Genomic DNA, 27,009 nt, shown 5'->3' with positions numbered 1-27,009 from the left:
ATCGTGATAGGGGTTTTTACCTCGGACTGACTCCTACATGTTAGCATTAACAGGGCACGGTGCCTGTTACGTGCGTTCACATGGAACAAACTGCTGCTGTGGGAGGGTGACAAAGAAGCGTGAGTCACCCTGCTGGATCAACTCCGACTGCAGGCTTTATTATTTTCTGTTAATCTTTATCTGGTCACTGGGATGTTCCACCTTAAATTGAGTTGTAAGAATAAGGTCATTTTAAAGACTTATCAGCCATAGCCTGAATGCCAATAATTTTACTTTAATCCTTAGGCCCACATCTGTATCTTTAGTGGAACATGTATTCGTGTCATTTTAAATTTTAAAGTTATGGTTTGTTCGTTCTGGTTATGAAACTGTTCATAAACACTTTCAACAATTCCACTGGAAGAAATATGGACTAAACACATTCTGAAACAAGCTTCCAGAATATCTTTGTAATTGAAAATTAGGACTACTACTATCCACTGGTTACATCATGGATTATCCAGAAATGTGTTTTGAAGATTTAGAAATTGATGTTTTCCCCCATGTAATAACTCCATTAGATAACTTTACTGTAAAATGGATATTTTGAATCTTAAGGGGAAACAGGCTATGACAATTTGTTTTTAAAAAATGAAATATTTTTTAAAATTAGTAAGGTGAATGACATCTGAGAGCTAACCTCTGTTTTTCCCTACAAGACATGAAGATTTGATCAAAAACTTCGTATGTGAAATTAAGTCCCAAATGTAGCTTCAAATTCAACAGCTCAGCCACATAATAACATTGTGGAGTAAGAGAATCCACTTTTCCTCTCAGCCTGTTTCTCCTTCCACAGAATTGGGCTAATACTTTATAATGTTGGTATGAGGCTTACATGAGATAGAGAACTCGTTTGTAAAATATAGAGTGTAAAATATAGCGTACATTAGTGTTATAGTAAAATTAATCCAAGAACTAATCCTCCTTTGTTAATGAAAAGCTAATGATTTGATTTGCAGTATTTTTCAGGTTCAGATTCCTATGCAACTTTTCTCCATAATTATAGGACTACATCTCTTACATATATGTAGCTAATTATAATTGTTAGCATATTTAATGTGTATTTGTATTAAGCAACTCTTTTCAACATTTTTGTCAAATGGGTTATGCACTCTAACCAAATAAATCTCTTGAGTCTTCAGGTGATTTAAAATAATTTTGTTATAGTCTTTTTTTCTTTTGCAAAGTACAAACTGTAATTTCAGAAGCTATTTACACAAGAAAAGACAATGGGAAAAAATTATGAGAATACTAAGGGGAACATTCCTGCCTCCTAGGACACAGTATTCTCATCTGAGGGCATCCCCTTGGCCTGTCCCCTATTTCTGTTCAAGCTATCTGCTGCCAAGATAAATTTCTCCTCTTAACCCCTGGAGTGAACATTGGACTCCATGGAGCCCCTACATAGGTAGGTCGCACTGAAGGGTGTTTCTTGGGACTATTCATCTCATCTGCACTGCTTGGCTACAAGAGGAGTCCTTGTTTTGATTCCCAATTCTTCAGAACCCTGCTTGCTACCTACAGCACCAAGACCCAGAGTGTTAAGGCCTGGAATACAGTAGCTAGTATTCCCTTTCTGCTGTTATGATGAGACACTCCGAACATCAAAAAGGCAGATTTTAAAACCATGCTGTGAAATGCTTCATTTGAAAAGCACTAGAGTAGATTAAACTAAGGGGAGTGACTTAATCTAAGCTTCAGCCTCATCAGTACAATGACAACTACATTTCATAAGGATGATAGGCTTAAATCAAAGTGTTTGTATGATGTCTACTATGCATTAAGTGTTAAATAAACACTAGCTTTAAGACATTTAAATTTCAGTCTCTAAAGTGAGTGATCTACCATCACAGATCTCCCCAAGGACAGAGTAACTTCAGTTTAACTGTAACCTTATGATGAACACTCAGAGAACCTAGATACTGCAAGGGCCACTGGGTTTCCTCTTAGCCTAACCTCTTAGACTTCTAGTTCCTGATCTCCTGGTCTCAGATGGATCAGATCAATATAGTCAGTCATTTCAAAAATTCTTGGAGCATGAGTAAGACTGGGTGTGCATTTGAGTTGGAGGAAGGGTGGGTGTGTGTGTGTGTGTGTGTGTGTGTTAAAGTGGCAAACCAAATGTGGCTGAAGTAAAGGAGGGTTCTGGAAAAAGGAAGGCCAAGGGAAAAGGAACCCAATTTTGTACACAGAATAACTGAACTGAATGAAGCACTACATTATGCAGGACCTGATTTCTTATTTTAAACACTGAAGTATGTCAAGAGGGTTGTCTAGGATCTGACTCTTTTCCAGAAACTTGCTAAAGACCAGTCCTTTTCTATTCACTGTTGGCAGCCAGATAGACCCAGTAGATTAAAAATAAAGGGGAAAATGTAGACCAATTAAGAAGAAAAGTGAATGTGTGTTTTAACTAATCCAAGTCTTCAGTGTTAATCTTCAGCTGGCTAACACATGCGTGCGTGGTAAGTCGCTTCAGTCGTATCTGACTATTTGCGACCCTATGGACCAGTCCCCCAGGTTCCTCTGTCCATGAGACTTCTCCAGGCAAGAATACTGGAGTGGGTTGCCCTGCCTTCCTCCAAGAGATATTCCCGACCCAGGGATCGAATTCACGTCTCTTAACCTCTCCTGCATTTGCAGGCAGGTTCTTTACCACTAGCGCCACCTGGGTTAACACATATATATTCCTAACCATTTAAGTAACGATTTTGTTAGGTGCCTTTCTCAACTATCATCCCAATGATGTCTTGTTCTTGGATGACTCTTCCACCCTTCTTTGCAAACCTCAGGGGTTTGCTGGATCACCAGCACTTAACACACTGAATCCCAATTTGTTCTGGTGTGTGGATGATTGCACTAGAGGAAGCGGTACCCCTGATGGCCCATCTTCCATTTCCATATCCCACTCACTGTTTACTGACTTAATTACACCATCATTCCAAGTCCAACTGTGAAAACAGAAACTAGTGTAAATACAGTGAACATTTCACTTTATACTGATAGGCTCAAAGAGGTGATTTGCGGTAAATAAAAGTTCATTATAGCAAACAAATGATTGGGAAGTTCTATATGTAACTGAAGAGCTAGGGCAGTGATTCTTACCTGGGAAACTTATCAAGGAGCAGGTTCACAGATGCACCCACCCCCTCTCCACTAAAAAAAAAAAAAATATATATATATATATGATTCTGTAATAAAACTAAGGAAACTACTTCTCTACCAAGCTAACCAAGTGATCCAGATACAAGTGGTTCATAAACTGACTCTAAAGAACAGTAGTTTCTATCCAGGAGTACTGTTGACATGCATGCATGGTAAGTCACGTCAGTCATGTCCCACTCTTTGAGACCCTATGGACTATAGCCCACCAAGCTCCTCTGTCCATGGGACTCTCCAGGCAAGAATACTGGAATGAGCTGCCATACCCCTCTCCATGTGATCTTCCCAACCCAGGGATCGAACCCGTCTCTTACGTCTCCTGCGTTGGCAGGCAGGTTCTTTACCAGTTAGTGCCACCTGGGAAGCCCATTGTTGACATGGCAACTAGGAATGGTGGTCAGCAGAAATCCTGCAACATACAGGCGTAATGTCTGTTTACACACTATTCTCTGTGTAACCAGAAGTTCTGCCATGAGGGCTCAGTGGTGAGATGTAGTTATCCTTGACCTCTTCGGGGGATAAGCAGCAATTAAATTTCAGGTCCCATTACCCTTCCCTGCTCAAAACACCCTAACCATCTCTAACAAACCCACCTAACTTGAAAGCTGCCCACTAAAACCAGCTGCCACCAACTGTAACCCATCAGTGACCTTGTGTTGACACTATCTAGGCCTAACCGATCAGCTTAGAACAGTAGTTAGGAAGCGTCAAGAAGGAACTAGGTGCCAGTTCCTGCCAAAAAGGTGGGCTGACTAAAGAAACAAGTGTGAAATGTCACTGCCATCCTATCTCACTCTCACACTCCTAGGCTGTCGAGGCTTCACCAACCTTCATACCCAGTCTCCACTTAGGAAAATCCTACCCTTTCCCAAACACTGACAGCTCAGCAATTTCTGACCCGTTTGCCCACACTGAGAACACAGGAAGAGAGTCCTAAAGAGGGCTGCACCCAAAAGGGATCCTTCTCCCGTTCCCCCAAAGCAGTTTGCAGCTCTCCTGTAAAGGAGTATCCCGCTGTGCCCTGCGCTGTCCTCGCTGCGTACACACTGTCCTCTCCTAGAGATCGTGAGCTCCTGCGGGGAAGAAATATCACTGTAAACTTTTCTGTATTCCACTCAACCCAGGGCCTTGCTCACAGTTGCTTAAGTGGAATGGGAAAACGTATCCAAGTCTCCACTGACTCTGGAAATACAACTTGTTCTGATGCTGGAGACTGTCTGTACCTGGCATATCTGTATTCTCAGACCTGAGGGACTCTTTTTCAATAAACATGCATGGGCTCAACTTGAGCACCAGTTTGGCTCTTCCTAAATTCTGCAGCTCAAGAGGGCAGTCTCCATATTGATTTTAAGAAATTCCATCACCAAAAGTATATATACAAAAATTTGTCCTTTTTCTCCCTCCAGGCAGGCTTGATGTAACACCCAACTTTGAGATCCCTTAGAAATAACACTGCAGTAGTAGCTTTCCCTAAAAATAAGTATTTTACCTTTAATATATTTATCAAATCTAAAATCTAACAATAAATTTATCTTCAAAAGGATGTTACCTATATTAAAACTTAAAATATACATAAGCCTTTGACCTAGAGGGTCACCTCTAAGAATTTATATTATAGAACTACCAGCACATGTGGGGTAGCATATGTACAAGGTTATCAGTTGAAGCGTTATTTTAAAAGCAAAGCAAAAATGTAAAGTCAACCATCAACAGGGTTCTAACTTAACACGGTACACCTTTATTTAACACAAATGGAATATTTAGTACAAATAGAATTCTATAGGCTGAAAGAATGGAAACAGAATATGTAAATTCTAAAATAGGAAGAAAAGTCTATTCTCTGTCTGCTTCTCCATTGCTGCCCTGTAAATTCTTCAGTACCATTTCTCTAGATTCCATATATGTGCATAAGAATATGATATTTATCTTTCTCTAACTCACTTCACTCTGTATGATAGGTTCTAGGTTCACCCACCTCATCAGAACTCACTCAAATGCATTCCTTTTTATGGCTGAGTAATATTCCATATTACTCAGGAGGGAGGTTCAAAATGGGGGGGAATATATGTATACCTATGGCTGATTCATGTTGAGGTTTGACAGAAAACAAAATTTTGTAAAGCAATTATCCTTCAATAAAAAATAAATTTAAAAAAATAAAATAGGAAGAAAAGAAGAAAAAAGGAAACTGGATCAAAATCCAGTGTTTAGCAAGAAAGGAAAGAATGCAAAGTAGGAATCACAAGAAGGGGTATATGAATTAAAACATACTTCTTAAAAGACAGTCATTCCAAGACTGGATTTTAAAAGAAAGTTCAATGATTTTATGCTATTTATGAAAAACAGACTTAAAACATAACATTTTTTAAAAGTTGAAAAGGGACAGAAAAATGTATACTATGTAAACACTAATAAAAATGTAATGTGAAAATAGAACCAGACTAAAGAAAAAATAGATTGAGGAAACCAGATTAAGAGCAGAAAGCATTATTAGGGGTACAGAGGATCCTTATCTAGTAATAAAAAGGAAACAATTTGCCACCACATTATAACAATTCCAAACTGGAATACACAGTGCTAACAGTCTCTAAATAAAATAGGCAAATATAAAATGTCAAATCCACAATCGCTGTAGGAGAATGGACTTAAGAAGAAAAAAGATTCCTATATGCTTTTTTAAAGAGAAAACCTAAAACATAATGACATAAAAAGTTAAAAGGAATGAAAACTATTTACCACTAACCTAAAGAAGCTCATGTAGAAATATCTGTAGAAAAGCTGTTTTATCAGAAAAACAGCTTTTCACACTAGCCACTCAGAAGTTGACAAGCTGATCCAACAATCATGAAAATTTGGGGGGAAAAAAATAAGAAGAACTCACCATACCATAAATCAAAACATGTTACAAAGTTGTAATTAAAACACTGTGACAGTAGTACAGGGATGGACAAACGATCAGTGAGGACTCAGGCATGTACAGGGGTCTGATACATTACGTGGTAGCCTCAGAAGATGAGGGAGGAATAACTGATGATCCATGTGGGGTTAGAAAGGATTCAAAATTAGATCCCTTCCCTCACTCTAAATGCAAAATTAAATGTAAAGCGTCTGCCTGCAATGCAGGACACCTGGGTTCGATCCCTGGGTCGGGAAGATCCCCTGGAGAAGGAAATGGCAACCCACTCCAGTACTCTTGCCTGGAAAATTCCATGGACGGAGGAACCTGATAGGCTACAGTCCATGGGGTCGCAAAGAGTCGGACATGACTGAGCAACTTCACATTCACATTCATATGTCAAATAAATGAAGCAATTAAACACGAAAAGCCTTTAAAATATTAAAAAATACCTTATAACCTTCTTATAAGAATGCCTTATTAACTTCAGGTTAGGGGTGGCTTTTTTAAAATTTCCAAAACGCATATAAATCATAAAGGAAAAGATGAGTAATTCTGACCACGTAAGACATAGTATCAACAAAGTATTTAGTCAGACTAGAGAAGAGATTTGCAATGACAAAGGTTTAACTTTTTGAACATATAAAAAAACTCCTATTAAAAGGACCAAGGATCCAATAAAAATAAATAAATTACATGGGTAAAGTCTGTAAACTGATAACTCAAAGAAGTCTTCTTGGCTACGAAACAAATGAAGAGATGTTCATTGTCACTACATGCTCAGTATTAGATCATGTATATCCAACTGACCAAATACTTGACTGTCTGACAATAACAAGTGTTTGTGAGGGCGTGGGGAAACAGGGACTATCAGACTGCTGATAGGGAGTAAACTGGTACCACTGCTGCGGTGGCTGACATATTTGTAGTTGAAGATTCACGTTCCACCCCAGATACTGTCAAATGTATACACAAAAAAACATAAGCAGAGTATTTTCTGCAGTACTGTTTATAATACTAAAAACTCAAGACCATCCTCGATGGTCATCAATAAGAAAATGAATTAATCATGGGATTAATCATACAGTGGGATACTATATACACCTACATGCATTTACCAGCTCAGCACACACACAAGCTCTACATGTATCAACATGTTAAATGTGAATACACAATGCTGAGCAATGGAAGCAAATTTCAAAAGAACATGAGTATCATGAAACCAATTATGTTCAGTATAACATACAAAGAATAATATACACTGCAAATCATGAATGGTAAGGATATGCACCAAAGGACAGGAGTTCTTAGAAAGAAATAATATGAGGAAAATTTTCAATGGATAGGCAGCTTCTCCTTGATTTAAAAACAAAAGGATCTGATAAGAAAAAAGATTAACGATGGTTAATTTAGGTAGTGGCTATAGGTTAACATTCTTGGTTGCAAACAACAGGATCTATTCATTTAAGCAAAAAACAAACGGTTCACAAGGCTCAGGCTCAGAGACCAGGTTACAGGACCCAAAGAAATGCCCGCTGTCACAGCACAGGGCAGCTGCAGGGGGAAAACGACTAGGCTCAGCCCACCTCCCACCACACGAGACCTCGGCCGCTGCTGTTGCCGCCACCTCGAAAGTCACGTCACTGCTCCCCTGGGCAAAATGAAACTCATGTGCCATTGTCTTCACAGCACTGCTTTGGAATTTCAGACAGGTGTGTCTAACCAGTGAGCCCAGGACACCTGTCCAGGCTCTTATTGGGAGGAAAGCTTAGAGATTAAGTTTTACTCTCCACTGGGTAAGACAGGATACATAAAGGGTGAAGTCCCCAAAGCGTGGATGTTCAAGACGACGAGGTGCCCCAAAAGAATGAAAAATGGCCACCCAAATAAGGGTGTGTTAAATTATATTTTGTAACCTGAAAACATTTCACAATTTTTTAAAAGAATTCAAAGCATAAACCCACAAACAACAAAGGGTAGGAAAGCAGCAGCAGACAAGAAATCTCACCCAGTTGCTAAAAGATGGACAGTGAAGTGACCAGTTCAACGGTGGAGGATGTCACCACCCAGAATATGCAAGGGAGTCCAGCAGAAGAGGGAGCCGACCTGCCCAGCTGGCCAGAGACCCTCAAAGATAGTGGAAGACAGAAGAGAGACTGAAAAGAATGGGCTCAGCAAAAGCCTATATACAAAGGCCTGTACAAACCAGCTGTTCTCTGCCCCCCACCCACTACTGCCAAATACAGCAAGGCCTGAGTCTAACATCGGTCCACAGGTAAAATATTGGAGGGATCTCATAAAATAAGTTAAAGAAGAGTCGAGAGAGAATCGGAAGAGTCACCATAGAAACTAGTCACCAAAACTGACAAGTTCTTCATTTTAGCACTAGAAAACCCCCATCCTAACAGCCAGCTTCACCTACTCATCCTTAGAGAAGCCAAACCTCACCCATACCACAGAGCTACCACTCAATCTCCTTCCCGTAGCCGCATTCTCAACTAACAACCAACAGTCACTAGATTTGGGGGTGGGGAATGGTTAGGGGGAAACCGAAACATGAAAGATTGAGATAAGCAAAAAATCTGACTCCAGAGGAAGGAGATCATTCACGGCCTAGGAAATAAAGGAACAAACGAATATATAACTCCATCAGTATCTTCTGAAAGATTCACAAATTCATATGCACCTGTTAAACGTGAACAAGAGCACAGGACATAAGAGATAAGGCATGGGAGTGAAAGCACCTGGATCCAATTTCCAGCTTTGCTATTAATACTTGTCAGTTTCCAGTTTCCTCACTCACAAACTGGAAACCTTATTAACAAGCTGTTCTGAAAACTAAATTTGAGATTCCATATGAAAAGCTTAGCACAAGGACCGGTTTATGGGAAACACTCAGTTGCTGCTGCTGCTGCTGCTAAGTCGCTTCAGGCGTGTCCGACTCTGTGCGACCCCATAGACGGCAGCCCACCAGGCTCTCCCGTCCCTGGGATTCTCCAGGCAAGAACGCTGGAGTGGGTTGCCATTTCCTTCTCCAATGCATGAACGTGAAAAGTGAAAGTGAAGTCGCTCAGTCGTGTCCGACCCTCAGCAAACCCATGGACTGCAGCCTACCAGGCCTCTGTCCATGGGATTTTCCAGGCAAGAGTACTGGAGTGGGATGCCATTACTCAGTAGCAATTAATCTATCTATCCACAAAACGCATGCCATTTTGCAAACATTTTACAAAGATGCTTACTGCATCACTGTTTAAAACAGTGAAAAATGGAAACTAGTAAGATCCTATTTATGTTTGTAAAAGATTAACTTTCTATCTGTGCATATATGTTTATGGGGCTTCCCTGGTGCTCAGCAGTGAAAAATCCACCTACCAATGCAGGAGACGCAGGTTCAATCCCTGGGTCAGGAAGATCCCCTGAAGGATGGCAGGGCAACCCACTCCAGTATTCTTGCCTGGGAAATCCCGTGGACAGAGGAGCCTGGCAGCTACAGTCCATGGGGCCAGAAGAATCGGTTACGACTTAACAACTAAACAACAACACAGATGTTTATATATGTACAAAAAAGCCCTGCAAGTGGAAAACATGCCAAAATGTTGCATCCAGATAGAAGGGGCAGGCTTGTTTCTATGTAAAATTCTTATTGTTTTACCCTTCAGAGAAAGGAGACAGTAAACCAGTATAAACCTCAGGGAGAAAAAGACAGTTCATTTTATAAGCACACACAAACACTACATAGAAAACTTTTATTTTAATTTACTATACATATTTAAATTTGAGGAAGGTACTAGGTAGATGCACTCTTCTCTGTAGGCTTAGTTTGATCTTCAGTTACCTGTAAAAACATAAACAGCTTTATTTTTCTAATAAACACTTTTACCCTTCACTCGCCGTTTAAAATTACTGCAGTCTTTGTTTTTCAATAATCCTTTGCCTTTCTTTTTCAATAGTAATTATTATAGAAAGTTAAGTAGAAAGAGAAGAAAAGTTACACAACCAAGTTCCCAATATAAATTATCAAGTAAAGTACAATTCCACTAAAAATATAATCTGAGGCATATATCTAGGTTTCTCAAGTTTATCATTGTATTTTTCATCTATAAAATGAGATCAACAAAGTATTTTAAATCAATCAATTTTGTTGAAAAAAATCAGTAATTCTATTTTGAACACAGTATACTACAGGTTTAGTAGAATAGATATCTGTATGTTAATATTTGTTATATGTCACTCAGGAAACAAACAGAGCTAAACAGCATTCCTCATACCCCTACAACCTGCTCTACTTCCTGCGTCATCTATCTCAGTGAAGGGCTCCACTCAGACACCTGAGCCAGGCATGAGAGAATCCACATTTCTCACCTGCATATGTGATCAACAGTCCTATTAATTCCACCTACGTAACTCTCACAGCCATTCTCACTGCCCTGCTTGAACTTCAGGGTCTTGTTACCTATCTGCTACCCCTTAGAGGGCTACTGGCTTAAGTCACAGTTATCTTCCATGCTGGCCCCAGAATGAGCTTGTAAACAGGAAGAGTTTATCAATAGGTCATTTCCTTACTCAAATTCTCCAGTTACCTCCAATCATCTTAGGGAGGGGCATGCAAATTCCATATCACGGAAGACAAGCCCCTCATATTCTATTTCCAACAGACTCATCACCCATCCCACACGTGAGTGTGCATTTGGATTCCTCTTACATTCACCATGCACTCGATTCCACCAGCCTCTTAGACAAGCAGCTTCTGCTGGGATAAACCCATCTGCAAGTAAATCATCTGCCTGGCCCACTTCCATTCACCCTTTAAAACCAATTTAAGAAATAACGATTGGGAACGCTCCTTAACCAACCAGGGGTGTGGCTTGGGTCCTTTTCTTTATGCCAGAGCCCCACATGTACACCTGAATTGTCTGCTTACAGGACTAGTTATTGGAGAAGGAAATGGCAACCCACTCCAGTGTTCTTGCCTGGAGAATCTCAGGGACGGGGGAGCCTGGTGGGCTGCCGTCCATGGGGTCGCAGAGTCAGACACGACTGAGGCAATTTAGCAGCTTTGCAGGACTAGTTATGCTGTTCAAGTAACTTCCTTGAGGACAGCAAGTAGATCTTATTCATTACTGCACCTACAGTCCCTGGCATATAACAAGGCTATGTAGTTAAATCAACGAACCATATGTTTAAGCTACTCCCTTTGTACAAGCAAAATAAACAGTGGAAGAGGAAAGTGAACCAAAATAAATACTGTAAAAACAGCTACTCACTGATTTCCACTAGACACTCCAGGCTACTGTCTCTACTACTTCTTACATTTCTTATATATACATTTCTTCTCTAGTATCTTAATCTAAAATGGTCATTGTTACCAACCAAAGAGACAAAGTTATTCCATCTATTCAAAAACACTTTCTTCTCATGAGAAAAAGAAAATTACATCTGTGCACAAGAACATTATAGCTAAGTGCCTAAATAGCAAACTCTACCTGTCAAGTCATTACTAAAGGCTAGCTGTACACATCATCATGCAAAATAATAAATATTTAATTGGGTAATGGTTTTTCAGGACATTTATATATTAAAGTGTCTACTGTCAAGGCAGCTTTAAAACATACCTGGCAAATCTTAAATATTCACTAAGTTCACAAGAAAATATAGCACAGACTTAATTAACACCATTACAGCCATAAAGAACTGTTACTGCTATACAGCAGTAAGTTTTATTTTTCTTCAAGTTCCTACAGTATCACTCTCATGTTATTAGCAAATAAAAACGAAATTGCCAAATATCAACTTTTCTTTTGCCAAAATACTAACGAGGTCAACAACCACAATACTGCTTTAGCTAATGAGACAACCAATTTCTTTCCTTCTCTTTTTCTTTATTATTTTGTTGTTGCAGTGGTGGTGGTTGCTTAATTTCAAGGAAAACTTCTTCACAGAAACGTACTCACATGCTGTCAAAAACACTTACCATTTTCCGAGACCTTTCCAATAATTTATTCCATATCGTAAAATGTGCCTTGAAAAGGAAAGATTTACTATGAATTAAATAAAGCAGCAAAGTTAAAATCAAAGAGGCTGAGTCTTTATATAGGTTTAAACAAAACAAATACAGAAAACAAATACATGGAAAGTTAGGCACTACTAATGAGGCTACGAGGTCACAAAAGTGAGTCTGAGTAGGGAAAAAAGGCGCACACTATACAGGACTGCTCTGCTTAGCATCTAAGAAAAAGAGACTTAAGGACTGAGCATGCCACTCTTTGTCCTTCTTAATCAGTACCACCATAGAAAGCATTCCTTCTAATGGGAAGCAAAAATCTCTCCCACTAACCCCTAATTCCTTCCTTAAATAGCCAATTTCAACATGCTACTGGTCATTGTTCAAATCATAAGTAATTACAAGGAAAGGTTCATTACGAATTCTTCTCAGTTCTCCATAATGAACTCTATTGTATGGGAAAAGGATCTTTAAAGGAGTGGATATGTGTGTATGTATAACTGATACACTTTGCTATACAGCAGAAACTAACATGACACTGTAAATCAACTGTACTCTAATAAAAATTTAACACACACAAAGAATCAATTGTGACATCTCACATCAGAAGAGCAGACCTGGAAGATTTAGTAGATTACTCTACAGAACGAGTAAAAACTGACAAAGACAACAGTAATGTTATAGAACCAATTTCCTTAATAACTAACAATCATATGCAGCAGAGAATTTGCAGAATGCATAAATGAAAACTGCCAAGTGCAAAATGACCACATCAGTGTTTACAAAATCAGCTGAAGGTGATACTGAGGGATGTGGGTGGGTCAGGGACAATTTCAAACTGGATGAGCTGGTAAAATCTATGATAAAAGGTAAAATTACTAAATATGTACACATAAACCCTTCTGGAAAAAGAGCAAAGAGTGGTATATTTAAAGGGAAAACCATACCTGGCTCAGGCAGAATGAGCTAACAGTGAGTTTGAGTGGAATATTAATGGGTGCTGGAGAAAGTGGTATGAGATGAAGTCAGAGAAAGGCAGGAATCTCACAATGTAGGGCTTCGTGAGACAGGGTGAAGGGTCGGCATTTGTTCATGAGAAGCCACTGGAAAGTTTGGGGCGTAGGAATTACATGATCTGATGTGTATATTTAAAGGATCACTCTGGCTACTCATTAGAGAATGTGCTTTGGAGGCAAGAATGAAAAGCAAAGAAGGAGAATGGGGAGAAAGAGGGACAGGATGTGGGGAGCAACAGTAGATGAGCTGCTGGCAGTGGATGCACTCACGATGTGTTTTAAAGAGTCAACTTCCTGATGGATGGGATGGGGCCTGGCTATGAGGGAACCAGAGAATCAAGGGTTATCTCAAACAGCCAGGTAGCTGACAGTTCATTTACTGAAATGGAGAGAGCTAGGAAAGGAAGGCATGTGGAAAAAAAAATCAAACACATAAAGGACACGTATGGTAAAAATTACAAAATGCTGATGAAGGAAGATTTAAATAAATGAAAAGATATACTATGTACCCCAAGACCCTGATGCTGGGAAAGACTGAGGGCAGGAGGAGAAGGGGGTGACATAGATCCTCAAAATTAGGGAAAATAGGCCAAATATAAGGCTACAGGGCACTCCAGAAGGTCCCATCAATACGTGCCCCACTGCTCCCCACTGCACCCTCTTCTAAATGAATTTAAAACATTAAAAATACTATCTCAATTTGAGTTAATTCTTTCAACTAATATTTCTTTTGTAAATTATCTGTTTACATCCTGGCTAAAATTATTTTTAATCATAAACCCAAGCGGACAAAATATTAGTGTTACACAATTTAATGAAAATTAAAATATATGTCCTTCCAATTGGTATAAAAATCAAGACTGGAATCACACTCACAACCAAACTGAATAACCTGAAATTTTTGGCTTTACTTACTCTTAAGTGCGCAGGTAGAGAGAGACCCTGGAATCTTCGTACAAGACTCGACTGGGTGGCTGGAAGATTGTGAACCGCTGACACTTCATACTGGAAACAAATACTTGTTCTTGGAATAAGAGGGCCCTCGCTCACATCAATGAAGTCACCAAATCTAATTTGATTTTAAAAATACACAAATTAGATCATAAAATCACATCACTTACAATAGTTTGAAAAAAAAAGTTTATCCATTCTATTTGCTGCTACATCCCTGATCAAGAACAATGCCTATGGATCAGTTTGGTCTGGAGTAAACCCTGACACAGCCATCTCAAGTGAAGAGACTAAAATTTTGAAAATTAAAATTGGTGAAACTTTTTCTTCCTACAATTTTGAAGATTTTTAAGATCACTGAACATATTATGCCATCAAATGGATCCAATGTCTAAATATGATAACCTATAACCTTATAACAACTAATGCAACTGAATTTTGAGTTTTAGTATGCAGGCCAGGTTGTGCCCTAAGAGCAGCTTCCTAGAGGAAAAAAGTTGAGTCTGAGTCAAGAAAACATTAAGTTGAAAAAACAGATACAGACCAAGAAGCCATTTTTGCTAATGCCCTGTCTTACCTCTCTCATCTCTGCATCAGAAAGCACACTGTGATATGACTTCCTTACATGTAACACAAGTAGTAACTAATTAGTCAGTAATCACATTTCTATATACGCATATGAATATAGACTTCATATGAATTATGATCAATTCATAATAAAGAATATTTCACCCATTTTCAAAATTAACTCTAAAAATTACATTTTTTAACAATGCTTTCCAACTTGTAAAATACAAATATAAAAGTAACAAACAGCAAAATGAGGAACAGAAACCGCAACCCTTCCTGAGGATAACAGAGCTTCCAATCACCACCATATCAAAAAACTAAACAAAGCAACAGAAAATAAGATAAAAGAACAACAAATAAAAGTACAAACTATACTAGTCAGGTAACAATAAAACTAAATCTTCCATTCAATTAGCATAGACATCAATTTTTTAATCTTTATTTACCTGTGTAGCTTGACTATTCTCTCAGGGTTCTGAGATGCCTTCTCTTCTATGAAATCTACTTTGTACCTAAAGAGCAGCAAAAAAAAAGAAAGTCTTAATTCTAAATGTACAAAAAGGTGTTTAAAGCCACTTCCCTCTCTCTTCGTCTTCAGCCAAAGTGCTTGAAAGGGAGGGTTAGACTAGGCGCCTCCCCCTCCCGCCTCCCTTTCACATCTCACCTCTTTCGGTCTGGCCACAGCCTCACAACTCCACCATAGCGTTCTCCCGGTACCCACAGGTGCCTCCTTGGTGCCAGGCTAGGTCCTCATTTCCACTGCTCACCTCCACTTCTCAAGGCTTCTCTTGGTACTGTGACTCTCTGGTCACCCTTCTGTCCCTGCCCTGCAAGTTCTGTCCCTCAGCTCTCTTCACTCAAAGCGTCCTCTCTGGGCTGGTCCCTTGGTCTGCACAGCTGTAACTGCCACCCTGTGCTTTCTCTTTTACACCTCTGCTTCTCATCCACATACTGCTCCTGAGCCCTGAACTATATAAGCAAAACACCTGGACTTCACCAGGGTGTTCGACAAGCATCTTACACCCCCAAATACTCAAACTGAACAAAAACGTACCACCTCTTTCTCACCAAACTCATTCCTGAATCCCCTAGCTTAGTAAATGACATCAACCACCGACATGTCTAAGTGAAAAAATTGTGAGATGTCCCTTTCTAACGGATTCTAGTTAAGATTAATATTACAATTTAGTTTATGTTCTCATAATTAGTAGAAGACAAATTGGAGGTTTTCTGAGTGAGAAAGGGAATTGAGAAGCCAGGCACAATTAAAAATGTTGGCAAAGAAAATCCATCAAATGAATAACTCCCACAGGGAAGACTAAGATCTGGCCATGGGAACGTTCTCCTTCAGCTGTTAGCCGCTTCTGAACAGATGGCATTCGCTGTCCTACCCTTTTCATTTGGAAAGTGGAAAGACCGGAAGGAAAGATTGCCAAATGCAATACAGCTTAAATAAATTTAAGTTTAAATTCAAAATAATACAGTGTAACACAGGCTACCCCCTTCACAATGAAAGGAAACAAGGGGAATACACCGCGATGGTAACATAAAGAGAATAACTGGCCAAAAAAAAAAAAAAAAAAGACAGTAAAACAAAGGAAGAAAAGAATCAGAAGCTGGGGAGGGGGTCACTTCTTCTCAGGGAAATAGTAAGCTGAACAAATGTAAAAGCTAAAAAGTAAAAGGTGTCCTATGTACATCAAATATCAAAGTTCTTAAAGAGCTGAATTTTCTTCATTATATACAACTTTGAGAGGTTTAATTTTGTTTTAGAGGAAGCCAACACTTACTTATTGTGCTGAAATATTTCTAATGCCACTTTTGCTTCAACTTCCAGGGTTTCAAATGGAAGATCTTTATAAATTAAAGCACGAGCATCTTTTGTGAAAGAACGCAGGTTCTCCTTAAAAATGGAAAAAAGAAAGTATTAATGAAAAAAAAGTACTAATCTTTTGTAACAATTTACTTAAAAACATTTCTCTATAAGGCAGATAAAATTGCATGCTTAATATTATAAATCCAACTACAACAAAAAGCAAAAGCCAACTGGCTAGGAAAGGAAGCATTAATTTGCAACAACTGAATACTTGAACCATGAGATGTATGATTAGCAATTTCTCCCAACTCTACAAACTATAAAACTTATAATTAACTTGTAACTAAATATCAGCCTGTATTAGAAATAATTAAGGATAATCCTACAAAGAAATTTTAATAAACATTTCATTTATATAGCCTTGTCAATGTTTATTAAAATAATGGTGCAAGAAGTAGAAATGCTAATAAGTAAATAGTAAGATACAAAAATTTGTTTACACTATGAGTAAAACTAAGTTCTTTAATTAAATCCATGAGGAAAAACATTGTTTATGTGATTCAGAAAGTTTCAGTAGTAAATGTCATCACTGGCCATGTCCAAAACATAGCATAAAATTCCATGCTAGAAACTTGTTTAATGTAAACGTCTATTTAATACAATCGAAATGATTAATAACACATTAACAATGTTTATGAGATTTTTAATAAAAACTATAATTGAGTTTTCACACTATCAATCATTACTAATACAGAAAAGATCAAGCACTATTACGCAAATAATTTTTGTAATAAAATTCTTTCCATAAACCTCCTATTAGACTGTTTTGAATGAAATGACTCTTCTCATTCTTAAAGAGAGAATTTCCTGCAAATACACATTCATGGTTTAATACAGCTGTTACTTGAATGTAACTCTCCCCCACTTTCTCAAAGCCTTCCGCCAAACCCCACAGTGCCTCCGATGAACTAGAACATTTCTTTTTTAAAGTTTTATCTTGGAAAAAAAAGGAAAAAAGTAGCAGCAAGTTTCACAGACAATGAGAGTTAAATTTTGACCGCCTTAGTTTTTACTTAACTTCAGTAAAGGAAGAATCTTGACAGACTTGGAAAAAAGAAATATACTGACACGAGTCCATAGATGAAGAAGAAATCGTTCTTACCCTTCCCTGACCCTCTCCCCATCTCTCCCAACACCTTTCTTCCCTCTCTCTTTCTTCCTTCCTGTTTCCCTCCTCTCTCCCTTCTGATATTAAGCAATAAGGGCAAGATTATTTAAGAAATAACTTAAACTTAAAAGCTTCTGCACAACAAAGGAAACTATAAACAAGGTGAAAAGACAGCCTTCAGAATGGGAGAAAATAACAGCAAATGAAGCAACTGACAAACAACTAATCTCAAAAATATACAAGCAACTCCTACAGCTCAATTCCAGAAAAATACATGACCCAATCAAAAAATGGGCCAAAGAACTAAACAGACATTTCTCCAAAGAAGACATACAGATGGCTAACAAACACATGAAAAGATGCTCAACATCACTCATTATCAGAGAAATGCAAATCAAAACCACTATGAGGTACCATTTCACGCCAGTCAGAATGGCTGTGATCCAAAAGTCTACAAGTAATAAATGCTGGAGAGGGTGTGGAGAAAAGGGAACCCTCTTCCACTGTTGGTGGGAACGCAAACTAGTACAGCCACTATGGAGAACAGTGTGGAGATTCCTTAAAAAACTGGAAATAGAACTGCCTTATGATCCAGCAATCCCACTGCTGGGCATACACACTGAGGAAACCAGAAGGGAAAGAGACACGTGTACCCCAATGTTCATCGCAGCACTGTTTATAATAGCCAGGACATGGAAGCAACCTAGATGTCCATCAACAGATGAATGGACAAGAAAACTGTGGTACATATACACAATGGAGTATTACTCAGCCATTAAAAAGAATACATTTGAATCAGTTCTAATGAGGTGGATGAAACTGGAGCCTATTATACAGAGTGAAGTAAGTCAGAAAGAAAAACACCAATACAGTATACAAACGCATATATATGGAATTTAGAAAGATGGTAACAATAACCCTGTATACGAGACAGCAAAAGAGATACTGATGTATAGAACAGTCTTTTGGACTCTGTGGGAGAGGGAGAGGGTGGGATGATTTGGGAGAATGGCATTGAAATATGTATATCATATATGAAACGAGTTGCCAGTCCAGGTTCGATGCACGATATTGGATGCTTGGGGCTGGTGCACTGGGACGACCCAGAGGGATGGTATGGAGAGGGAGGAGGGAGGAGGGTTCAGGATGGGGAACACATGTATACCTGTGGCGGATTCATTTCGGTATTTGGCAAAACCAATATAATATTGTAAAGTTTAAAAATAAAATAAAATTAAAAAACAAAAACAAAAAAAAGAAATAACTTTTAAAGCCAACATTTGGAGTCAGCAACTCTGAAATTCTTGCTTTTAGAAACTATTTTACTAAATGTAAGATGCACCAGTGAGAAAAGACATTACCAGTGATAATCATAAGATGCTATCTACTGTTAAGTCACATTTGCTCCAGAGAATTACACAGAGTGAAAAAAGTCAATCCCCCAATATTATATACTAAACTTCATTTACATAACATTCTTGAATTGATAAGATTATACAAACAGAGAACAGATAAGTGGTTGCCACAGTTTAAGGATGGGGAAGATAGAGACTAAAGAGAAATTCTGGCAGTGACAGAAATGTTCTGTGTCTTGGCTCTATCGGTGCCAATATCCTGGTTGTGGTCACGTGGTATTGTGGTCTACAAGATGACAGACTGGGGAAGAGAGAGTAAAGGGAACATGGAACCTCCATATATTATTACCTACAACTCCACTGCTGCTGTGCTTAGTCGCTCAGTCGTGTCCGACTCCTTGTGACTCCATGGACTGTAGCCCACCAGACTCGTCTGTCCATGGGGATTCTCCAGGCAAGAATACTGGAGTGGGTTGCCAGGCCCTGCTCCACGGGATCCTTCCAACCCAGGGATCGAATCTAGGTCTCCCACATTGCAGGTGGATTCTTTACTGTCTGAGCGACCAGGAAAGCCCAAGAATACCAGAGCGGGTAGCCTATCCCTTCTCCAGGGGAACTTCCCCACCAAGAAATTGAACCGGGGTCTCCTGCATTGCTTTGCCTTTACCAGCTGAGCTACCAGGCAACTCCACAGGTATTTATAATTTTCTTCAACTAAAAAAGTTTAAGAAAAGTTACAGAAACAAACGAAAGACATATTTGTTTCAGAGATATTAAACTGTGAAAAAAATGGACATAGTGAAATTGATAAAGTGGCACACTACACTGCCTCCCCTTTCCTGACTTCCAAACTCCCAACGCAGGACATACAGTCTTGCTTAATTAGGCATCTGTCCGTTCTCCCCAGTCATAACTAAGTCACTGGGTTTAACCTTCAAAAGCCATCAGCACCCCCAGCATCTGACATAGATCCACTTCTGTTAGCCAGGCTCCTGCTGGTACCCAAGTCCCAGAGCAACAAGGCATTGTTGCCTTCATTAAGAAGGCAGACCATTCCAGAACAGGCTAGTTTGTTGCTGTGTAGTCTGCTGCTTTTTGGGTTAGCTTTCTCAGAGTCTGATGTTTTTTAATTCACACCCCCTCCCCAACCACCACCACCACTCTCAATGTAATCCTTGTTTATTGGAAGGACTCGGCATGCAATAGGCTTTAACCGGTTTAGAGTAGTGATTTTCAAAGTGTGCTCTGGGGATCCAAGATAGTTAAGCTTCTGTGTTTTATATTCTGGGCACCACACTGCGGTGAACACCCTCAACCATATAGCTCTGTCTTAAATACACTCAAAAAAAAAAAAAAACTGAATGACTGATTCTTTTAAATATTCTCAACACGGAATATCATTCAACAATACTAACACAGGAATCATTCTAACAAAGAAAGGCACAGACTCTAATACTCTAAAGAGCAGGCTTACTTTTGTTGGCATCCACTCATCAAGTCTCTTATCCAAAACAACGTCATAGCAGAAGGCTCCAGCGATTACTGTAAATCCAACCAAAATAAAAAAGCAAAGTTAAATCTGTTAGAGTATGAAGTTACTAATTTAACACAAATGAATATTTAGACCCTAAAATGAAGAGTGAACAATCTCTCCCAACACTACAAATTATAAAACTATTACCATTACTCCAGCTGCCTGTCAGAACTCTACCAACTCTGACATCAAATTATTGCACCTGTTTGTTAACCCAACATCACCAGTATTTTTTAACTATTCACATTTTCTTCAGGTATATTATCACCACAGAGATTTCTCTGATGATCAAAATGGTTACTAGACATAAAAATTCCTAGAGAATAAACTATTCAACAAGTAGGTGAATAACTAAATGGATATGAAATGTTTTATTTTTTAGTATCTTCTAATAAAGATTAGTTTTTTGTTTTGTTTTTCTTAGAATCATTTATTACCAAATCAAATATTTTTTAGCATATAAACTTCTACCTTTAAAGAAAAATAGAAATGTGATCCTACTACATATACTGTTGTAAAATCCTAGTTTTAGAAAGAATATGAACTCTTCCACCTCTCAAAAATGGTGTTCCTCTCCAGTGTTAGGGTCATTTCTGGTGAAATGGTACCACCTAAACAGAGTTTTAGAAGTCTATTTATACTCGCATCTCCTCCTCCACACATTGTCTGGAAATAAATACTTTAAATGATAATAAATAAATATTGACACAGTATAGTTACATGAAATGCATATTCAATATTGACACAGTATAGTTACATGAAATGCGTATTCAAGAGAAACAATCTCCTCTAGTTCTGTTAATAATTGACTTCTAGTAATTAAACGGAATATGACAACAATAAGATGAATTCTGTTACCTATAATGAATGGAATGTATGTATGATGGTAATTTACATTAGATTAAATTAGAAAAATTGAAAGTGTCAGTTGCTCAATCATGTCCAACTCTGTGACCCTATGAAATGTGGCCAACCAGGCTCCTCTGTCCGTGGAATTCTCCAGGCAAGAATACTGGAGTAGGTTGCCATTTCCTTCTCCAGAGGATCTTCCCAACCCAGGGATCGAACCTGGGTCTCCTGCATTGCAGGAGGATTATCATCTGAGCCACCAGGGAATCCCAGATTAAATTAGAAGTGAGTTCTATGAAAGGGGCTTCCCTGGTGGCTCCCCTGGTGGCTCAGAGGTAAAAGCCTCTGCCTGCAATGCAGGAGACCCGGGTTTGATCCCTGGGTCAGGAAGATCCCCGAAAAAGAAATGGCAACCCACTCCAGTACTCTTGCCTGAAAAATTCCATGGGCTACAATCCATGGGGTCGCAAAGAGTCAGATACAACTAAGCGTCACTTTCTACATGACATCAAACATAGGTACCAAAATATTCAGATACAGAAAGCAGACCTGTATGTGTTTATTTGCTTCTATGTATACATCACCTGGAACTTCTGGGGCTCTGACCAAATGGACCACATATTCCTCTTTGAATGCCCTCTCTATCACACAGCCCATTATCATGGCACAAGAACGCCAATAAGCCTAGAAAAATAAAATATACACAAACATAATAAATACTAAGATTTACTAGTGTTTCTTCAAAATAACCGTCACAGAGTCAGAAAGAGAAACGCCAGTACTGCAGCCTACCTGCCCGTCTGCAGCTCTGCACTGGCACTACCGTAAGCGGGCACGTGACTTTCCTAAGCTCTTCACACCTGAGGACCAGAGTGGGCTCCCAGACTCCAGAATGTGCTCTACACAACCACAGAGACACACTAAAACAGACGCAAATTCAGGCCTTGAAGGCCAGCAAGATGCACTTTTTCATCTACCCGAGTTTATTGTTTCTAATGTCTGAGGAATTCAGAATCAATGCCTAGGTTCAAATCCAGGCTCAGCCACTTCCTAAACTGGTAACCTTGGTCAAGCTATTGCATCTCTCTTTGCCTCAGTTTATTTATCTGTAAAATGGGGGTAACAGTACATTTTATGGGATTTTTTTTTTTTAATGAGGATTAAATGAGTTAATACCTGTGAATCACCCAAAACAGGGTCTGATAGACAATAAATGTTCGAATTAGCTACTTTAATTATCATGTTTATCATTTCCTTCTTTAAATACTTCATTTCAACAAATACTTATTAAACACCTACTGTATGTAAGTCAAGGACAAGATCCAATATGGGTCATGATCCCTGTCTTTACAGAGCCAAGAATCCAAAGCATTCAACAGCTCTTATTACAAGGGAAAATCAAAATACTGTGTTGAGAGACACTACACAAGTGTTTTGAGACCCAGAAAAGGGATTCATCTGACAAGAAGACACTGAGAAGGTTCCACAGAGCAGATTACATTTTAACTTAACTATAAAAGATAAACAGGATTTTAACAGGGAGGAAAGAGAATACTCAAAACAAGGAGGACAACAGAGCAGAAACCATTACTGACCAAGTCCTCCAGTGTGGCTGGAGCAGAGAGGAAGTGGAAAGATGCTGTGAAAACTAAAGTTCAAAGAGCAGGTGGGGGTCAGAGAAGGGTCCACGCAAGGCCAGGAAAGTTACATGAAAGGTTATCACGTAGGCAAGCGCTTTAGGCATCAGTCACATCATCCAACAAAACTTTTGCAAGACTATTAAGGAAGACTTTCAGGTAAAAAAGGGAGGGAGGGAGAGAAGTTAAAAAGTTATTGAAATAATATAGAACAGATGGTCAAAGGCAAGAAAGAAATTACTGCAATATACAGGGTGATTAATAAAAGTAAGCTGAACAAAGACATAAATGTGAAAGACACATCATATAGTTTTCTCAAACCAAAATACAGACATGAATGCCACTGAGGATTTTTGAACTATGAAAATGCCTTATCTACCAATTAAAACCCTGACTGGTACAGTACAACATTTGACGTTGGCCATATTTGTATAACTCCATAGGGGCTTCCCCAGTGGTTCAGCAGTAAAGAATCCACCAGCAAGGCAAGAGATTTGGGTTTGATCCCTGGGTCAGGAAGATGCCCTGGAGAAGGGCATGGCAACCCATTCCACTACACTTGCTTGGAAAATCCTGTGGACAGAGGAGCCTGGTGGGCTACAGTCCATGGGGTCACAAAGAGTCGGACAGGACTGAAGCAACATAGCACAGCACAAGCATACTCCAAAGTAAACAGATTTTAACAAAAGGGGGAAGAAAAACTGGGGGGAGGAGGACAAAAGAATACAGAGGCAGAAATACCTTATTGACTTCTCCTGGATCATCATCTTTGAAAGTTAGAAATTTGATTTCACAGGACTTGGTCAAAGGTTTATACATGTCCCAAGGCTGTCCGTCCACAAGAGCCAGAATAGACTTCCTGCAGTACCACTCACTTAAATCTAGGAATTTAGAACAGATTGAAGATTTAATTCTAACAAAACCCAAGTGAAAAGTTCCATGTTTAAGTGCTACGTTAAGAAATAAAAAGACAGAAAGGCAAGATTTGGCAAGCTGTCTTTTATGAGGGGAAAAAAATATTTGTGGCTAATAAAAAATAACTTCTAACACATTCAGTGTGTTGTTAATTATTAACAAAATTACCCAAACAAAAATCATTAAGGCTAAGTCTAACCTGAAATTAATCTGTTAATTAAGTAATAAAATAATCTGCCAAGAGCTACAATTAAATATTCAGACAGCAGCATCATGGATATATCTGGATATATGCACACACAACTTAGAAAGGAAAATATAAAAATATACATCCACAGTAAGTCTATTCTAGAGGGGTTTGGGGCCTTCCTTCCAAATCATCTCTTACTTCCCTAACATGGACTCTTAAGTTAAATAAAATAGTTATCAGTTTTTAGTAATCAGTATGAATTCACACATAAGCAGATCAGCTGTGGTCTGTTATATGGCTCCAGAATGCAACTTCATCCCTGATTATATGTTTTTTGAGTACAAAGATATTCACAGAAGTGGTCCAACCATAGGGTCTAAATAAGCTCCCTAAGGCAGGGATCATGCCTATTTTTGCTCACTCAATTTATCTAGAGCCTAGCACCAGGGCTGAAATGTAACAGGTAGTCAATAAAGGGAAAAAAAAAAAAATTAAGGAAAAAAAAACAGGTACTGAACGACTGACAGTATGAGAGAGAAGCAAGTCTGAGGGCAGGGGTTATGCTGGGCGTGTTCAGAGGCTCCATCTCTACACATGAAATGTGTAAAACTGGTTAAGGGCCTTGTCTTAGCCTCCTCTGTATTCCTAATACTTACCCTACAGCAGAGGTTCAAGAAATGCTCACCAAACAAGGAAGCAACTGTAAGTACTAATTCAAGTGCCAAAGTAAAGGAAGATTTGAGAGTACACACTCTGTGGGTCACCTTAAGCTTTTAACCAACATTAATTACTCAAATGGAATCATCACTAAGTTTTCCAAAAGCATGAACAATGCAGCTAGCTAGTCACATCTGAATGAGCACGCAAGACTTAAAAATCGACTTTTTGTTCTTTCGGAATTTAAACATTACCAGTTCTATCAAAGTTACTACAAAAGAATTTTGATCGAAAATAATACAGAGGCCCTGCTCCCTTCATTTCCAAACCAGATCACACACAAGGCATTATTATCTTCTTTAATACATGAACATAGGAAGTATTTTTACCCCAATCACACTCACGCCATGCACTCACACATTTACTACAAATAAACAAAGACACAACACACACACAAGGCAAGCAGGGAGCAGATAAAAGGGTTAAGTTAGATATAAAAGAGCAGGAAAGGAAAAGAAGGCCAAAAAAATAGCTGATCATCTGAGGGGAGGCAGTCCCTGTCTCAAAATCCTCTAACGGGACTCAACGGGGACTACCCCCAGTACACCAAGAGTGTCTCGAAAAAGGGCAAGCACAAGAGTAGTTACACTTCCAGGTCTGCCACTATGACAGCACTCTAAACTCAGCCAGATTCAAGCAAGTCCCGGGACAACCTGTGCATTACAATACCCACCTTACCCGACCCCTAGTATTCTCAACAGCTAAGTCAACAGCGAACACACAGTAAGATGCTAGATACTGGGCAGTTCAGAGAGCAATTACAACATCTTTGTCTCCTCTGCACCGGTTTTTCCCCTTTCTTATTTAAAATCATCAAAATGGGACCCTGATCCATTACTTACGCATGGCACAGCTATAAGGAGTCGAAACGTTTTTATTCAACACAAAGATAGTGCCAGGGTCAGTTTTACCAACGTGTTTCACTTCAATCTTCTCAGTTCGGGGAGTTAGTGACAGCTGCCTGTTTTTCTCTTTGTTAAAGAGATCATTCTGCATTTCTATCAGTTCGGTCGGTGACAGCTGAGAAGCACGTGATGTGACCACAGACCCTGTGAGAAAGTTACAATAAATGTGAATACTGACAAAAGAGATGAACATTCGCAGCCGCTCTGTTCCACTCCCGCCTTCGCCCTCCTCCAGCCGGGAAAGAACAGGCGGCAAGGGAGTTTTCAACGCTATTCGCCGAAATGAGCTCAGAGGTCCACTTTCTAACATTAACTAAAACGCCAACGGAAGAAAATCGCAGCCTGCCCGGATCCGCGCCTTTACTTCCACTTTGCTTTGACCATCAGATCTCCACTTCTCACCAGTTTTCTCCGTCGAATTCCAATCTGTGCTTCACAAACAATAAGGAGCAAGAAAAAGGTAACCAGGAAGTGGAGTCAAAAACCAGACCAGTCAAGGCAAAGTTGAGCAAAGTTTGTCGTTTTGAAAAGGTCTTGGGGACAAGAACGCTCCAAGAGACTGAAGGTCCCACGCCAAATCGCTCCGTATCTTGAGGGAGAAAGGCTGTTTTTGTTTGTTTGTTTTTCCGAAACCCCAAATCTGGGGATTTGGCAAGGCGTGCACGAGTTCAATGGGAAAACAAGGACACTTACGCACCAGGACGTGGTCTCCCTCTCAGGGGGCGCCCCAAGCTTCTCCCGCGGCCCTTCCCTTCAGCTCCCCGAGATTTGGACCCCAAGGCCGGGAGAGGCGGCAGATTTAAACACCCGCCTCCGTACCCCCCAGCCCCGCGGGACTCCCGCTTGGGGCCCAGCCTGAACAGACACCGTCCTCTAAGCCTCCCTCCTCGTCCCCACGGCAGCTGGTAACTCACTCCAGGCAGCCCCGCCGCTGGGGGCGGCCCGCCAGAGCCGCAGCCTCCGGACCACCACCGCCATTGCCTCCTCCGCGGCGGTAGGATCCTCCGCGGCGGTAGGAACCTCCGCGCGCAGGTCCTTCCCCGTCCTCTTCTCCGGAAACTCCGAGCGCGCACTCTGGGTTCCGCCCGACAGTTTCGTTCCGGGCCCGGCTCTCGGACGGCACCGCCGCTAGGCGGCGCGCTCAAGCCTCGCTGAGAGTCAGACGCCGGAGGTCCGGCGTCTGGATCCGGGTTTGTTCCGGGAGCGCGGAGGGTGATCCGGGGGACCTGGGCTCCGCAGACGGGACAAGCGTCTCGTTTGGAGCCGCAGAGCCTGACACGTGCTGCCG

The 27,009-nt window shown here is 39.8% G+C and overlaps 1 protein-coding gene across 1 annotated transcript; it reads right to left on the bottom strand.

The window, feature by feature from the left end:
* Window positions 1–9,829: 9,829 nt before the first annotated feature.
* MRPL39 (mitochondrial ribosomal protein L39) lies at window positions 9,830–26,793 on the bottom strand. Its single transcript, XM_006063248.4, has 10 exons — window positions 26,636–26,793; window positions 25,659–25,865; window positions 23,736–23,875; window positions 21,942–22,041; window positions 20,449–20,516; window positions 16,426–16,538; window positions 15,082–15,147; window positions 14,030–14,183; window positions 12,069–12,116; window positions 9,830–9,932 (listed from the first exon to the last, which is right to left on the bottom strand). The coding sequence occupies exons 1-10, from the start codon at window positions 26,697–26,699 to the stop codon at window positions 9,885–9,887; spliced, it is 1,008 nt and encodes a 335-aa protein (XP_006063310.3). The 5' UTR covers window positions 26,700–26,793; the 3' UTR covers window positions 9,830–9,884.
* Between the last annotated feature and the right edge of the window lie 216 nt (window positions 26,794–27,009).

The sequence above is a fragment of the Bubalus bubalis genome, chromosome 1, assembly GCF_019923935.1.
Source record: "Bubalus bubalis isolate 160015118507 breed Murrah chromosome 1, NDDB_SH_1, whole genome shotgun sequence".
Taxonomy (NCBI): Eukaryota; Metazoa; Chordata; class Mammalia; order Artiodactyla; family Bovidae; genus Bubalus; species Bubalus bubalis.
The sequence above is the reverse complement of the archived record's forward strand: the minus strand, read 5'-3'. Positions and strand labels throughout refer to the sequence as shown.

Coding starts and splice junctions, on each gene's coding strand:
- MRPL39 (XM_006063248.4), bottom strand. CDS start 26,699: ATGGCGGTGGTGGTCCGGAGGCTGCGGCTCTGGCGGGCCGCCCCCAGC. Junction 16,539..20,448: donor ATGAGTGGATGCCAACAAAA/GTAAGCCTGCTC, acceptor TCCATTTTTAAG/GAGAACCTGCGTTCTTTCAC. Junction 12,117..14,029: donor CTCTACCTGCGCACTTAAGA/GTAAGTAAAGCC, acceptor TTCCTTTTCAAG/GCACATTTTACGATATGGAA.